Below are 15,833 nucleotides of genomic sequence, written 5' to 3'. Positions count from 1 at the left end.
CCTGCTCGCCCTGGGCAGGGGTCCTGTGCTGGACACCCACCACCCTCCAGTGTGATGAGGGCATGAGACTGTGGAGCAGGAAACTTCTCTTGGAATCCTTTTCCAGACAGGAAGGACCCCTTCCCTTATCCCTGAGTGTCCTGTGCCCTCCCTTGCCCTCCTGGCTGTGGGAGGACTGTCAGTGCAAGGAAACAACCCCCTTCCCAGCTTCCTCCCTCTTCCCAGGGGCCAGGATCGGGGATTTGGGACAGGGTGGGGACCCTTCCTCAGGGGTTGCAGAGGGCATGAGGGGAGCCCAGGAAGCGAAGCACACACAATTCCTGCAGTGGGTGGTGGTTTTTCTCTCTTTATTGTCACTGACAGGAGCAGCAGTGGTGGCCGGGGGACATGGGCAGTACAAACACCACACTCGGGGAACGGTATGAAAAGTACAAAAATAAGGAAGCCTATATATAATATCATTGCAGTCAATTGCTAAAAATAAATATTGTAAACACGAAAGAACAACATCAGGTGAATCTACAGCACTCGTTTCTGCAGCCACACAGTCTTTGGCTTTATGACTCCCCTGCCCGCGGAGCCAGCGCCCACATCCAGATGCATTTTCTTTGCTTCAGGCCAGAAAGGTTTCAGACTGCTCAGGATGTCACAAGGGAGAGAATTTCCCTCTCTCCGGATTTCCCTTGTGAGCAGAATTGCCTCTTTTTGCCTTCATTGTTTTACCAGAGCAAGCCAATGATGTGCCAGAAGCAGGTTTGTCCCTCGCCTGCTGGAGGGGAGGGGGCTGTGCTGGGCTGGGGGCTCAGGGCTCCCCCAGCCCAGTTGGTTTTGTTGTTATCTGGTATCACCCTTGCCGGTGGTTGTTGCCACAGTTTTACACCTCTCCCCTCCCGTGCACTTGGACCTTTCACCCCCTTGTCTCTGCCAGCTGGTTTGGGTTGTCTGATAAGGGAGAGCAGGCACCGCTTGCTTATCTGTGGTCAAACTGCACCCGGGGCCAGAGGTCTGTGCCCACAGATAGGAACTGCACACCCTGGGTGACAGAATGTGAGCTTCTCCCTAAGCAGCCTTGGACTCCAGGAAGAGGTAAATTCCACTTGCCAGGCTCGATAATTTGCTGATTGTGTTTATATATATCTGTGTATATGCTGATTGTGTTTATATATAACTATATATATATTAAAACCCTCATAAAATCCTGGCCAAAGTACCAACGAGGAGAGAATTGCTAGGGAAGAAAGGCCAGAGACTCTGCTGCCTGCCTGCCTGCCTGGGAACGTGCTGGAACACCAGGAGTGCAAAGAAAATGCATCCAAATGGGAACAACCAAGTAAAACAAAGCCATCCTAAATCCACAAAGCAGCGCTTCTTCCTGGAGGGAAGACACAGACTGGGCAAGTCAGTCTGAGCAGTCTGTCCGTCTGTCCCTACAGATTTGATCTTCCCTTCATATCAATAATTAGGATTTAATCTTCCCTTCTTCATTTTAACACATTCACAGAACATCCCATGGCGTGAGGTCCCAGCCACTACAGTCAGACTGTACAGGAAACACCCCGATGCTTGTTCCCGGGGTCACAACAAGGAGCACAGACCCCTGCAGGATCTGTGGGAGCACAAATCCCTGCAGGTCATCCCACAGCCCCTCCTGCCAGCCCTGGAGGGCAGATCTGCTCCCAGGGGACACGGGGGTCTTCTAACGCTTCAAGTATTGCTTTGAACTGGGAACATTCCAGGCCCTGCTTCCTTCTGAGGAAAAGCAAAAGCTTTCTGGCCTTAAGGGATTCTCCTGGATATCCAGGTGGATATCCAGGGATGTGTCCCTCTGACCAAACCCAGCCAAAAACCCACCCCCCTGCCCCATGAGCTCGGGGCTGATCCTTCCTGCCCCTCTCCAACCCATCCTTCATCCCACACAGGTGAGGGGACTGTGGTGACCCTGCTCCAAACTCAGCTCCCCACCTTTCCCTCTCACCCTGCCAGTCACCTGCTCAGTGATCGGAGCCTGAATCAAAAGCAGGGCTGCTCAGATCCCAATCTTTCCCATTCTGCCCCCAAACTACTGTTGTATAGAATTCCTCTCACTAACCAATGAAAACACTACAGATTTCAGAAGGGGAACGACTGGCTAAGAGTAAAAACAGCCACTAATGCAACTCTGCACAGTTCAGCAGCTAAAAACATCTCTGTTTCCATTTTTCAGTAGGCAAAATGCTGGTTTTCTGAGAAAAAAATCACACAAAACTGCTTGGTACCAGATTAGAGGATTTCTGTATCATCCTTCAAGAATTTATTTGACACCTTCTAAAACTTCCACTAAACTTGGTTTCTTACATCATTTCTATACACAGGTTTTATTTGTTATTATTGCCTCGAGGCTTATAAAAATATAAGCATTTAAAATGCCCAAAAGAGTAATTTTGCTTTAAAATTGTGCTACTGAACTTGACCCCCAACACAGAAGAGAGACTTTTGGTAATGAGGTTGCCCCAAGCAGTATAAAAATATACATAAAAATAGACAAAAACTCTATCCTCCAATCTGAAGGGCTGTTTGTGGGGATTATTAGTTATTATCTTTTTTTGTACATCACTGGAATTTCATTATCTTCTGCTAAATATTTACAGGAACACCCCCCCCCTTCTGTTGGCCTCTGCTCCCCGGGGCAGAGACCCTGCAGGGTTTAGTTCATCCAGACTTTTATGTTGGCAAAAATTAATCTCTGTGTTTTGCTGTGGCACACAAGTGATGCTGTGTCCCTGGGGACACTCAGACAGCCCTGAGGATGCCAAATGGGAATGAAGTGACACCAATTCCTGTCACCTCCCTGAGGAGGTGGGGTTGGCTTCGTGGTGCCTCTCTGAGATCCCACGGGCACCGTCGGTGCTCAGCCAGGATGGTGACAGGAGGTCGAGAGCCCTGCAGAGCCCTGGGGTCATCTCACCCACCCACATGACCTTCCAGAGTACAGCTGGGGAGGGCAGGGGACAAAATAAAACCTCTCTTAGGGTTAAACCCAGCCTAAACCCGGCAGCGTCACCATTATCGCAGGGCCCCGCTGCTCCCTGGCTTTCTGCTTTCCCTTTTGTCCTGGTGATAAAGTCAGAATGCCCAAACCTTTTGTACAGCCATCCTCAGGAATTTGGGTCTCTTCCTCCAGTTCTACCCCAAGAAAATTTTAAATTAAAAAAAAAAAAAATTACACAAGAAAAAAAAAAAGAAAATAATTACTCTGTACCATTCTTCAATGACATGAAAAGGTGACGTTAAAACTAAGCCATACAACCCCCCAGACTATGTACATAAAAAGACGTCAGATCTCTTATAACATAAATATACAGTGTATAAATCCAGGTGCCACCTAAAGGCTGCAGCCACAGAACTATTTCACAGACACAAAGCAAACCGGACTCACCGCGCCGGGGGCAGACACACGGCCACAAGTGGGGGGTTCCAGGGGGGACACTGACCCGTGGCAGCCCCTCGTGCCACACGTGCACCAGGGAAGGAAGGGGGAGTGGTGCCAGGGGTGTAACGCGACCCTACGTACATGCCACGCTCCTACACTCTACTCGGGGCGTGGGGGAGAGGTCAGGAAATGGGATTAGACCCTGAGTCCCCAATTATTTCCAGGCACGTGCTCTGCTGGAGCAGGTCAAGGGGCCCCTCTGAGCCGGCTCCAGCAGGTTCTCTAATATTGCTCACCAAGGGAGGTACGTGGTACCTCCAGTGCAGCCTCGGCCCACGCCGTTGGAATTCTGCACCCTGTGCTTTAAGAGTTACCATGACTTTCATGGAAATAATACAGCCTTGATCAGGGTAAAAGACTAGTGGAGGTCTTTAGCCCAATCTTAGAGGTTTGCTTCTACAGCACGGACACCTACAACTCGACCAACATAAATAGGTACCATTAAAGTGACAATGCAGTGTCTTAATTATCTGAGCATTATCCCTACGAGGGGAGGGGCAGGAGGTTGGGAGGGGCGGGAGGAGAGCTGGGGTGTGATGGGGGAGGCTGCGGGTGGGACAGCTCCAGCTCTGCCTGGGAATGCAGGGAGAAGCCAAAAGACACTGTGAGCTTTACTCGACAGGTGGTTTTATGGCATGCAAGGAAACTCCTACGACAACACTTTGTACAGAGCCCACGGCATCTCCAGTCCCACCGCGGTGTCTCGGAGAGCAAGTAAAGCTACAAGTCTGCTCAGAGGGGAGGGGTGTGTGAGTGTGTGCACCGAGGGAGGGAGGGGTCGGGGAGGAACCGTCCTGTTCTGCTGAAACCAAGCTGGTGGGCAGAGCTCCCCCTCTACCGCTGCCCGGCCTCGCGGATGCGACAGGCCACGGCCGTGATGAGCGCGGCGCCTTTGCCGCTGCCGTCCTCCGACTGCAGGAAGGTCACTTCGCACTTGGGGGACAACTCCTTCACTGTCTGGTGCATGACGGTGGAGAAGCTGCAGGGACAGGCAGAGGTGCTGGTTGGACTGGCTGTGGGGGGAAGGGGACAGCCCCCAACCCCTCGCTGCCTTCCCCAGAGCCTTGAGGAGCACTGAGACCCCCAGGGCAGGGACAGGGGCGGGCAGGTGGTGAGTGATGGATGGATGGATGAGGAGATGGGTGGATGATGGATGGATGGGTGGGTGGGTGGGTAGGTGGATGAATGGATGGATGGATGGATGGATGGATGGATGGATGGATGGATGGATGGATGGACGAATGGATGAGGGGATGGATGGATGAGGAGATGGATGGCTGGGTGAGTGGGTGGGTAGATGGATGAATGGATGGATGGATGGATGGATGGATGGATGGATAGGTGGATGGGTGGATGGATGAATAGTTGGCTGGATGGACAGATGGATGGAGACGGAGCTGCCAGGGATGAGGCTTGGAAAGCCCAAGTCTCCATGCTTCAGCCCAAGCCCATAGTTACCACACAACCATGCTGTGCCTCCACTCAGGACTAAACCCGGCCCCTTCTCAAGTCCCATTGAGCCCTGAGAACACTAATAAACCTCAACAGCCCTGACCAGCCTCACCTGGGGGGGTTTTCAGAGCCTCCCTCTGCCCATGGGCCCCTCAGACCTATTTAAGCTCAGTGCAGTGTTTTAGTCCCTGTCTGAGCCCCACTGTCCAGCAGCACCACCCTTCACCTCTGGCATGGCCACATTTTTGTGTGGCCATGGACCTTCGTGATCCAGCTCATGGCCTCACCTCTTGGTTCAGACCTGCTCCATCCCCCTGACTTGGAGTCCTGGTTGAACCTGTTCACCACCAGCTCTGGTGGGCCTGAGGGGAGGTCCCTGCTGCATTACCTGTCTTGGTGCCCCCTCCTTTAGGGAACAGCTGGCTCTTGCTGTGCCTCGAGTTCAGGTCAGTGAGCTGCTGGCAGCCCTCGTGTCCCAAAACCACCTCAAATCCTCTCCCACTAACGCCTGAACCTTCCCCAGCGCACTGTGACCGCCCCGGCTGGGCGGGTGGAGCCCCCCGGGAACACAACCCCAGCCCCCTGAGCCACTCACTGAGGGTGCAGCTTGTAGAGTGTCCCGTCCACGCCGACCGTGACCTTGAGGAAGTCGAGGCCGCGGTTCTCGCGGATCTTGTCCACCACGGCGGCCATGCCGGCCCCGCAGAGCTGCGCCGCCCGCCGCGCCACCACCGTGCACACCTCCTTCACGATGATGCTGTCGTCGCATGTGGACTCCAGCCCCAGGTGCTGCAGGATGGAGCGCACCTGGAGCAGGGCCAGGCAGTCGCTGGAGGACACAGGGCAGCGTTAGGAGGTGGAGCGGGTGGGAGGTGCAGCTTCCCCTTCCTTGTCTGCGTCCCACAGAGCCCAGAGACTCAGGGCTTGGGTCACGGCGGCTCTGCAGCCCCCGTCCAACCTCAGCTTTCAGACCTGGGTGTGGCCCTGGTGTCACATCCTAATCAGGAAGGCTATTTCAGGACAAAGCCACGGAATTGGAGCGTGACACCCATGGAACCCATGGCCCCCTCTGCCCAGGGTAGAGGATAAAGAGGCATCTGTTCTGCCAACACCAGACAGTCTCCTAGCCTCTCCACACCGGCGCTGCCAGAACCACGTGGATTCTGCTGATTTATCTGCGTGGCACCACCCTGGGTCATCTAGCTCCAGACTGAGTGTTGGGACTTCTCCTGACAGCCCTGGGAATGCTTCCCCCAAAGTCTACCCCTGCTCTGACTGCCAGCTGGTGCTGACCCACCTGCTGGGCCTCACCTCTCTATCTGAGACAGGAACTTGGTCTCAAAGATCCCTCTGGTCTTCAGCCTCTCCGAGATCCGTCCCCGGAAGAGGAGCCCTCGCTTGGTGAAATCCATCAGGATGTTGCGGACAATCTCCCCCAGGTACATCCCACTGATCATCTTCTCAAACCTGGGAAGGAGAGCATGAGGCTGGACATCAGGATGAGAGGGGACACTGGGTCTGGGTGGGGATTCCAGCTCTGCCAGGTGCCTTTGGCACAACCCCCTGGAGCAAACCCAGCAGCACAGCCCCCACCCCGCAGGCAGGGACAGGGGACACACCGATGTGTCCCAAAGCCAGCCTCTGCCCTGCTCATCATCCCCGGCATCCACCAAGGGGCAGAACTGTTCCTGGACCCTCAGCTTCAACAGGGGTCCCTTCCAACCCCCCAAAGCCACCACCCACCTCTGCTTCCCAGGGTTGAGGGACAGCTCATCCACCGCCACGTCGAACTCCGTCCGTACGTCGTCCAAGCACCCACTGTCTCCGAAGGCCCCCCACTCCATGTTGACACACATCCTGCCCTCGTCCCCTTCCACCAGCTCCACGTTCCTCATCTCCTCCATGTAACAGGCGTTGCTGCCCGTGCCTGTGGAGAGGAGCAGGATAAGAGCCCTGAGACACCTCCTGCACCCCCGGGGCAGTCGAGCTCCCAAAGGCAGTTGAGTCCTCACCGACGATCAGTCCAACTTCACAGAGGGGATCCTCGTACCCACAGGTCATCATGGTGCCAACCGTGTCATTCACCACTGCCACCACATCCAGGTCGAACTCCTGCAGAGGGATGGGATTGCACGGGTTATTCCTAGAGGACTTGGAATTCCTGCTACGTCTGCTCCCATGGCTGGGAAAAGACTTGTCTGTGAGTGTGGGAGTCGTAGAATCCCAGAATGGTTTGGGCTGGAAGGGATTGTAATGATCATCTCATTCCACCCCCTGCCACGGACAGGGACACCTTCTACCAGCCCAGGTTGCTCCAAGCCCCAACCAGCCTGGCCTTGGACACTTCCAGGGATGGAACAGCCACAGCTTCTCTGGGCAGCCTGTGCCAGGGCCTCGCCACCCTCACAGGGAGGAATTTCTTCCTAACATCCAATCTAAATCTCTATTCTTTTAGTTTAAAACTGTTTCCCCTTGTCCTATCACCACCTGTCTTCCATGACCACCCACCTCCACGGACATCCCGCAGCCCCAGCCGGCTGCAGGGGGGGCTCAGAGCTCAGATCCCTCTGGGTTCAGAGGGGCTGGGTCAGCCCTGCCAGAAGCAGCCCCCGGGCAGGAGCTCTGGGTGGTCTGTGCTAGGGAAAGGAGCTCGTGTCTCCCAAAGCCATGGCCAGACAAGTCTACTCCAGTCCTGGCCAGGAGCCAGCTCATGGCTCCAGGGTCTGAAAATCCAACCTCAAGTGATGAGTAAGGGCGGCTGTGAAACTTCCGACACTCATTAGCCCTGAGCTCAGCCCAGTAATTTGTTTTACAGGCCAATTAACGATGCCAAAGACGGCCGGGAGGTGGGAGCAGCCGCCGGCTCCGGGAGCCGTGTCCGCTCACCTCCCTGCGGTGAATCGCCTCCTTCAGCAGCCCCACCACGTCCTCTCCCTCACAGCCCGTCGCCTTGAAGCCCTTCGTCCACTTCAGGAGAATTCCCTGTTGTGGGAAAAGACCCGGCAGTGAATCCCCAGGATGGCGGGGGGAGGCACAGCAGTGCACGGGGGCTGCAGGAGGGGGGGTTACCTCATCCAGGTTGTTCTGCTGGCAGGGGAAGGAGAAGGTGAACCCGAGCGGGAGCGACACGCCCTTCATTCCCATGTATTCCAGGAAGTCGGAGATGCAGTGGACGATGTGGTCAAAGAGCTGAATGAGCAAAGCCAAAGAAGAAGTTACCATCACAGCCCAACCTGCTGGAGATTCCAACCCATTCCAAGCCTGTTGGAATGTTCAAATCCATTCCCAGGACTTTGAACGGAGCTGCACTGTGGGAGGGGAGCAAACCCAAAAAAGCTCATTTTTCACCCTCTTCCCCACCCACAACGTGGCCATATCCCTGCAAAACCCCACCTCATGGGCCCCAGGAGGGACAAGGGCCAGCGGGGAGGTACCACCTTCCCCGGGGTGACACAGGAATCTGGTCCCTCTGCAAGGGATCCCCAGAGCCCGTCTGCTGGAGACACTCCCAGTCCCCGAGCGCTGCCCGGAGTGGTTTGCAAAACTCTTTCCACATAAGACTCTGGAGATGTCTCTCCCTGCTTGTGTTGTGGTTTCCCTATCTGGGAAATGGGGATGATGCTTATCTGCCCTTGTGGAGTGTGTGGGATTCAGGGAGGTTCAGTCATGTCTGGGAATAACACCATTTCTAATCTAAAAACCAGTCTCCAGCTTCCCAGACTCCAAAGTCTTGGGCAGAACTCGCTGCTCCAAGGGCAGGAGAGCACCAGCCTTCCCCACTCCTGCTTTTGCTCCCTGGAAAGGCAAAATCAGCTCCATGCTGAGCCCTGTTCCAGCCACCCCAGGGAAGACACTCCTTTTCCCTCTCCAGCTGCCCATCCTGACCTCCTCTCCTGTGCCCTGCATGATCTCCACGGGGATGGAGTAGATCTTGTTGTGCATCTCCACTCCGCGCCGCTTCCCGTTCCTGACGCGCACCAGCAGCACGCGGAAGTTGGTTCCTCCCAGGTCCAGGGCGAGGAAATCTCCTTTTTCTGCAACCCAAGAGAGGATCATCAGGAGAGATCCCAGCATGGAGCACCTGGAATGTGGCACAGAGCAGACCCAAACCTGCCCTCTTCCTGGGAGAGGGCTGGAAACCGAGACATGAGTGGGAGCGGAGACCAGGGGGCTGCAGGTTGGAACAGGGGGTGCAGGTAGGAAGGTAGAGGAGAGGTTTGCTCTTGACTTGGGGCAATGATGAGGTTTAGAATCATAAACCCATGGAATAACTTGAGTTGGAAGGACCCACAAGGATCTTTGAAGTCCACCTCCTGACCTCACACAGGACCTGCACAGGCTTCAAGCCAAGGTCAGGCGCTCACCCAAGCCACAGGCAGAACCAAGAGCACAACCCAGGCTGAGGGTGGGAAGAGTCCTGCTGTGGGGAAAACCACAGCGAGAGCCAGGCTTTGTGTGCAGTCAGGTGCAGAACATCCCAGAGGCTCCGTGCTCTGCCCAGTATCATCCTGGAGATTTGTGCCACTCCCGCCACAAAGAGGGAACTGGTCATGGCAAAGGATCCAGCCCTTCCTGAGGATATCAGGAGCAGCAATGCTGGCTCTGAGCAGGACACACATGGGCTTACACACAAGAGACGTACAGGTTTACCCACAGGATAGTCACCTGTCCCATCTGGAGTGGAGCACACGTAGGTGGGCAGCATTTTCACCGTCGCCTCCTCGTGCGTCTCCTTGCCCAGCCCTTTCTCCATCTCTTTCCTCATCCTTTCCTTCACCTCCAGCAGCTGCTCGTGGCTCAGCTTGAAGGGCTCCAGGATCTTCTGCCGGGCCTTGTGCTGGGCGTCCAGCCTGTAGGCCACGGCCGTCACCATGGCGGCCCCTTTGCCGCTCCCGTCCTCCGAGCGGATGAACCGGATCTCGCAGTCCGGCAGCAGCTTCCGCACCGTCTTGTGGAGGCGTCGGGCAAAGCTGTGGAGGAGGAGGGGGAGGAAACGGGACCTGAGTGTGCCACCAGGGGCAGTGACCCTCTGGGGACCCCCAGCATCCAAAGGAGGTGCTCAGGGGGACACCTGGGGACGCTCTGCTTGTGCCGAGCCGCACCCGCCGCCGGCAGGAGCAGATCCGAGCTCCCCCTCCGTGTTCCTCGTCCCTGTCCCCACCAGCTCCCAGACTCACTGCGGGTGTTTCTTGTAGACAGAGCCGTCCACGCCGACGGTGGAGCGCAGCCGATCCACGCCCTTGTTGTCCTTGATGCGGCGCAGGACCGCGGCCAGCGTGGCCCCGCACAGGCTGGCCGAGCGCGTCGACACGATCTGGCAGATGCGCAGCGTGGCCACGCAGTCCTCGTGCGACGGCTCCAGGCCCAGCTTGCTCAGGATCTCATGGGCTTTCTGCAGCCCTTCCTTCTCCCTGGCGGGGCAAGGAAAGGGTTCAGGCCTGGGAACCCGACCTTTGCCATGTGACGGGCCGGGTCTGCGCAGTGGGGTCTGTCCAGGGGTATCAGAGGGTGGGCTGGGACCCAGGACACGACACGGGTCCTACTTACTTCTCAATGGCAGAGACGTATCTGGTCTCGAAGTGGCCAGTAGTGAGCAGGTCTGGTGTGAGCCTTCCCCCAAACAACAGCCCTTCCTTGGTCATCTTCACCAGGATGAGTCTGACCAGCTCTCCCATGTACATCCCACTGATCATCTTCTCAAACCTGTCCACGGGGAGGCACGAGATAGAATCGTGGAATGGTTTGGGTTGGAAAAGCCCTCTAAGGTCATCAAATCCAACCATTCCCCCAGCACTGCCAAGGTCACCATTAACCCATGTCCCCAGGTGCCACATCCACATGGCTTTTAAATCCGCCCAGAGATGGTGACACCACCTGGGCAGCCTGTTCCACACCTGACCACCCTTTCAGAGAAGAAATTTTCCCTAATATCCATCCTAAACCTCCTGTCCCCCCCATGAGATCCCCCGAGCCTCCTTTTCTCCAGGTTAAACAATGTGCGTGTTTGGCTGCATGTGCCACAAGGTGGCCACAGGTTGACCTAAAACCAGTTGGCAGCCTCCCAGTCCCAAATGGATCTAGGTAATCCCTTCCCAGAGCAGCTTATCCCATCACTGAGAATATGAAGCCTTGTGGACATGACCATCATTCTGCAAGGAGAACTCATGGACACCTGAAGGGGGTCAGTCAGTTTGCAGAGTCCCCCCAGGCTCGCCCCACACTGCCAGGGGCCATGTGGGGAATGGGAGATCTGTAGGATCGGAATGTGGACATTAGGTGGGGGTGTTTGCCTGGGCTGGCAGATGAGTGCTGGCCAGAAGGGAACAGGAATCAGCACGTTCACGTGAGCAGCTCACGAGGGCAGCGGGTGGGATGGACAACCCCGATTCGTGACACAGCCCCTCTGCGCTCCGGTGGCAGAGGACATGGTGACCCAGTTAGCTGGGATGACCTCCCTGGTCCCAGGAACTCCGGCGCAACGGGAGGACGGACAATGCCGAGTAAACCACAAGCCTGAGCCCAGGCCAAGAATCTGCTCACAATTGTTTGCCAGGGTTGAGCGAGCCCATGTCGATCTCACGGTCGAACTCCGTCCGGATGTCGTTGAGGACACCGTCGTCACCGAAGGCCCCCCACTCCATGTTGATGCACATCCGACCCTCATCCCCTTCCACCAGGTCAATGTGCCTCATCTCCTCCATGTAGCAGGCGTTGGTTCCAGTACCTGGCCCGAGCATGGGGACACAGTGAGCGAGGACACTGCCTTGCCTCCATTCCCATTATCCCTCATTCCCACTATCCCTCATTTCCATTATCCCTCATTTCCACTTGGCCACAGCACAGTGCACCAAAGAAGGCGAAGAGGGAAGCAAACAGACATCGAGCAATGCTGGTTTTCCAACACTGGTATCCCCCTCTTTTTCTTCTTTTTTTTTTTTCTCCCAAAAGACCCTGAAGCCTGCAAGAAACAGGATCTCTCTCTGGAGTTCCTGGAGGGATGGACCCGCTTGCTCTCACTCACCAACGATGAGGCCAACTTCACAGTTGTGGTCGTCGTAGCCACAGGTCATCATGGTCCCCACGGTGTCGTTCACCACGGCCACGATGTCGATGTCAAAGTCCTGAGATGGTGGAAAGGAGAGAGGGTGACCAAACACGGACAAAACAGACCGAAACGTCTCCATGGAGCCCAGGAACCCTGTCCCAGGGATGTGTGTGCCCCCGTCCCACCACCCCAGGAGGTGACACACCTGCCCAGCCTCTTACCCCTCTTTTCTTGATGGATTTGCGCAGCATCGACACCACGTCCTTGCCCTCCACGCTGCTGCACTTGAACCCCTTTGTCCACGTCACGAGGATGCTCTGGGGGGAACAGCCAGAGGGAAGGCTCAGAGTGAGACCCCCACCCTGTGGGGCTGCCAGAACAAGGGACACGGGGTCCTGTGGGGGAGCCCCCCGTTATCAGCTCCCCGGCTGCGCCATCAGCCCTGTTTCCGTGTCAGATAAGGTTTATGGCCCTGAGATAACACAAGACCTGCTCATTGCTCCCCAGCAGGAGGGAAAGTGGTTCCTGTGACCAGGTTTTATGGAACCCTGGGGCAAAACCTGTTCACAAATCCATGGATTGCTCCTTGACCCACCCCTGAGGGGTGGGGGGCTTGGAATGGGGGCTATGGGCTTTCAGCCCCCATAGCCAGAGGCACCAGGTTTGTCTCCACTGCAGCCACCTGGCCGGGGGCTGAGCTGAGCCTTGGGGGGAGGAAAAGGGCTCAGCTGCATTTGGAATCTTCAACACTCCGGGCACAGGGCCCTCGGTGAGGCTGAGATGAGGAAACCGCAGCATGGAGAGACCCAGCCCAGGCAAGGTCAGGGGGACAGGCACTTCCTCCCGCAGCTTCTTTATTTTAATTTCCTTTTTTACAGCCCCTGTGTCTACTGGGAGGAAAGTGTTAATCCTCCTCTCCCTCACTGCCCCTGCAGAGTGGCTCAGGCACAGCAGCCTTGCCCCACAGCAGCTCCAGGGAGGACGTGCCAGATCGCCAGCGCTCCATGGAGCTGCTCTCTTTCCATCCCACTGCGGAGCCGGGTGAGATAAGGGCAAGGAAAGCATCCCCCTCCCTCGCCGCCATGAGCCAGAGCCCCGCGAGGCGGTGGGTGGCAGGGAAGGGGCCACGTGCCTCGCTGGGCTCCGGGATGTGGAGTCTCCCAGCGAGGTCACCGCGGCTGAGCGGAGCTGACAGCGCCCGGAGGGACCCCCCTCCCTGCCGCCTGCATGGGGGATGTGGTGCTCAGCACGTCTGGGTGCACTGGGCTGCTGGAGCTCAGGCTGCAGCCCGGGAAAAGCTGATTTCCGTGGAGGAATCCCATGGAAACATCACATCCCAGACCCCCGCAATTCCAGGAGTGCATCCCTCGCTTCGTCGGCACCGAGCTCTGCTGGCACACACGGTGACCCTGGGAACTGCTCATCACAGGGACCCTGTCAGAGCTCACTGGTGGATAAGAGATTAAAACCCCTCAATATAAATGAGGTAAAGTCCAGAAAATTCAGAAATCCAGAAGACTCTGGGGAGACCACAGAGCCCCTTCCAGCGCCTAAAGGGGCTCCAAGAGAGCCGAGAGGGACTTGGGACAAGGGCCTGGAGTGAGAGGACAAGAGACAATGGCTTCACACTGACAGGGGGTGGGATAGATGGGATACTGGGAAGGAATTCCTGGCTGGGAGGGTGGGGAGGCCCTGGCACAGGTTGCCCAGAGAAGCTGTGGCTGCCTCATCCCTGGAAGTGTCCAAGGCCAGGTTGGATGGGGCTTGAAGTAACCTGGGCTTGTGGAAGGTGTCCCTGCCCATGGCAGGGGGTGGCACTGGATGGGCTTTAAGGTCCCTTCCAGCCCAAGCCATTCCATGATCCTATGAAAACCTGGCCAAGACGTGTCTCAAACAGGAGACCCACCAGTGCTCACGCTCATCAAGCAGCTTTAAAAAAGACAACCTGGCACCTATCCTTAAAAAACATTGATGTTCCTTTTAACAGGGGTTTTATGATGTGTTTGGAGAAGATGAGAATCAACAGAATTATTGGGAAGTGACACCAAGCACTGCATTCCCTGGAGGAATGTTCTCTCCTCTCTGTCCCTGACCATGCAGCCACAGAGCCATTCCACCAGCAAAAACATTCATAACAAAGAAGGGGCAGTGCTGTTCTTAACCCTCCTTCACCCAGAGCTGGGGAATGGCTTCGAATGAGAGATGTGGCCCTTCAGGAAAGGTCATATGACCCAAAATCAATGAGACTAATTAAAAGCCTGAGCTAAGTTGTTGTGGGACCCCCAGCGAGAGCTCAGTCCATCCTACCACAGCCCCTCACCCACCTCATCCAGCTTGGTCTGGTGACACGGGAAGGAGAAGGTGAACCCAAGGGGGAGTTTCTTGTCTTTGATGTTCAGCTTGTCCAGGAAGTTGGCCAAACACTCGGTGATGTGGTCAAAAAGCTGGAAAAAGGGTAAAGAGTGAGACCTGCCAGGGCTGCCCATGCCCAGGGGATGAGTCAGAGCTGTGCCCACACCCCTGCCCACCCTCACCCATCCCCACACCGGCCATCAGGAATTCTTGTTCCTGGCACAGGATCCACTGGGCTCCTGCTGGGCCAGGCAGGGGGAAATGCCCAGCCCTGCTCCTGCCCCAGGACACATCCAGGGGTGCCGGGGTGACCCCGGGGGTGGGTGAGGGAGGAGGGGCCCACCTGCATCCCACTGCCACGCATGAGCTCCTCGGGGATGGCATAGATCTGGTTCTCCATCTCCACCTTCTGCAGCCCGTTGTCTGACACCTTCACCCGCAGCACACGGAAGTTGGTGCCACCGAGGTCCAGCGCCAGGAAATCCCCATCCTCTGCGGGACCAGGACAAGGGAAACTAAGCTTGGAGGGTCCTTGGCCTGTCAGAGCCCCAGGGTAACCAGCCACCTTCCAGGTATGAGGATATGGTCTGATTTTTAAATATATTTCACTGTTTTAATCATTATTATAATGTTTGGTATTTTATCAGAGCTGTGGCCTGACCCTCCTCTGCACCCCTGACACGCCCACAGCTGATGGGGGATCAAGGCACTGCCGTTGAGCTGGATATGGATGTCCTGGGGAGGATAAATCCAACCAGCCACATCCAGAAACCCAACAGTGATCTCAGGGAAGAGGAGCTCCAGCCTCAGGCTCCATAAGGAAGAAGGCAGTAGAGCCATTCCCGATCCTACTGATGCTTGGTGGAAGCTCCCAAACCTCCCTCCCAAGGGGTTAAACCCTGTGAGCAGCTGTGAAAACACCAGAGCTTGGCTAAACTTTTCATATCTGGGAATGCACCTCCTGTTGGGGCTCAGCTGGCGCAGCCCAGGCCAAGCTCCCTACCCTGCCCCAGGAATCCCACATGCTCCCAGCACCACGGGAAGATGGAAGTAGGAAACCAGGGAGGGATAAACTCCAAAAGACCTTTGGGGGCTCATTGCTGCCTTCCCGGGGGGAGCTGGAACGTGACTCCTCCAAGGGGAGCCCCAAAGGCCAGCCCAGGGTCTCCCCTCCTGTTTGTTTTCAAGGCAGCTCGCTGGGCTGGGGACCCGGGCTAAGGGAAAAGCGCCCAGCTGGCTGTTTTAGTGGGGAGAGGGCCGGGGAAAGCCCTCTATCAGCACTGTCGGAGTCCTGAATGCATTAAATGTGCTGTGCTGGCTCCCCCGGGCCGATCCCGGCGCCCGGGGGCCGCTTTGTGCCGGCCGGGGCTGCTACAAAGGGGCCACAGTTGGGACAAAACCCGGGGGTTATTAGTATGCACACGCCAGCGGGGCCGCCGGCATCTCCAGTGACTCCAGCTGAAAAGGCAGCTCCGGGGCTCCAGCGGGCCTGGCGCCTTTCCTGGGGTCACCTCC

The 15,833-nt window shown here is 56.4% G+C and overlaps 1 protein-coding gene across 1 annotated transcript in view; it reads right to left on the bottom strand.

The window, feature by feature from the left end:
* Positions 1 to 326: 326 nt before the first annotated feature.
* The window catches only part of LOC116799543 (hexokinase-2-like), a 29,602-nt gene continuing 14,095 nt past the window's right edge, over positions 327 to 15,833 (bottom strand). Inside the window, 18 exon segments of the mRNA XM_032712763.1 lie at positions 327 to 4,271; positions 4,274 to 4,337; positions 4,340 to 4,448; positions 5,517 to 5,750; positions 6,233 to 6,388; positions 6,665 to 6,848; positions 6,934 to 7,033; positions 7,808 to 7,903; positions 7,991 to 8,110; positions 8,807 to 8,955; positions 9,587 to 9,891; positions 10,099 to 10,332; positions 10,469 to 10,624; positions 11,462 to 11,645; positions 11,943 to 12,042; positions 12,188 to 12,283; positions 14,291 to 14,410; positions 14,662 to 14,810. Of these exon segments, the coding sequence (XP_032568654.1) occupies positions 4,081 to 4,271; positions 4,274 to 4,337; positions 4,340 to 4,448; positions 5,517 to 5,750; positions 6,233 to 6,388; positions 6,665 to 6,848; positions 6,934 to 7,033; positions 7,808 to 7,903; positions 7,991 to 8,110; positions 8,807 to 8,955; positions 9,587 to 9,891; positions 10,099 to 10,332; positions 10,469 to 10,624; positions 11,462 to 11,645; positions 11,943 to 12,042; positions 12,188 to 12,283; positions 14,291 to 14,410; positions 14,662 to 14,810 (2,747 nt within the window). The 3' untranslated portion in view covers positions 327 to 4,080.

Source organism: Chiroxiphia lanceolata, chromosome 28, assembly GCF_009829145.1.
Source record: "Chiroxiphia lanceolata isolate bChiLan1 chromosome 28, bChiLan1.pri, whole genome shotgun sequence".
Taxonomy (NCBI): Eukaryota; Metazoa; Chordata; class Aves; order Passeriformes; family Pipridae; genus Chiroxiphia; species Chiroxiphia lanceolata.
Note: the sequence above shows the minus strand (reverse complement) of the source record. Positions and strands in the feature narration are given on the sequence as shown.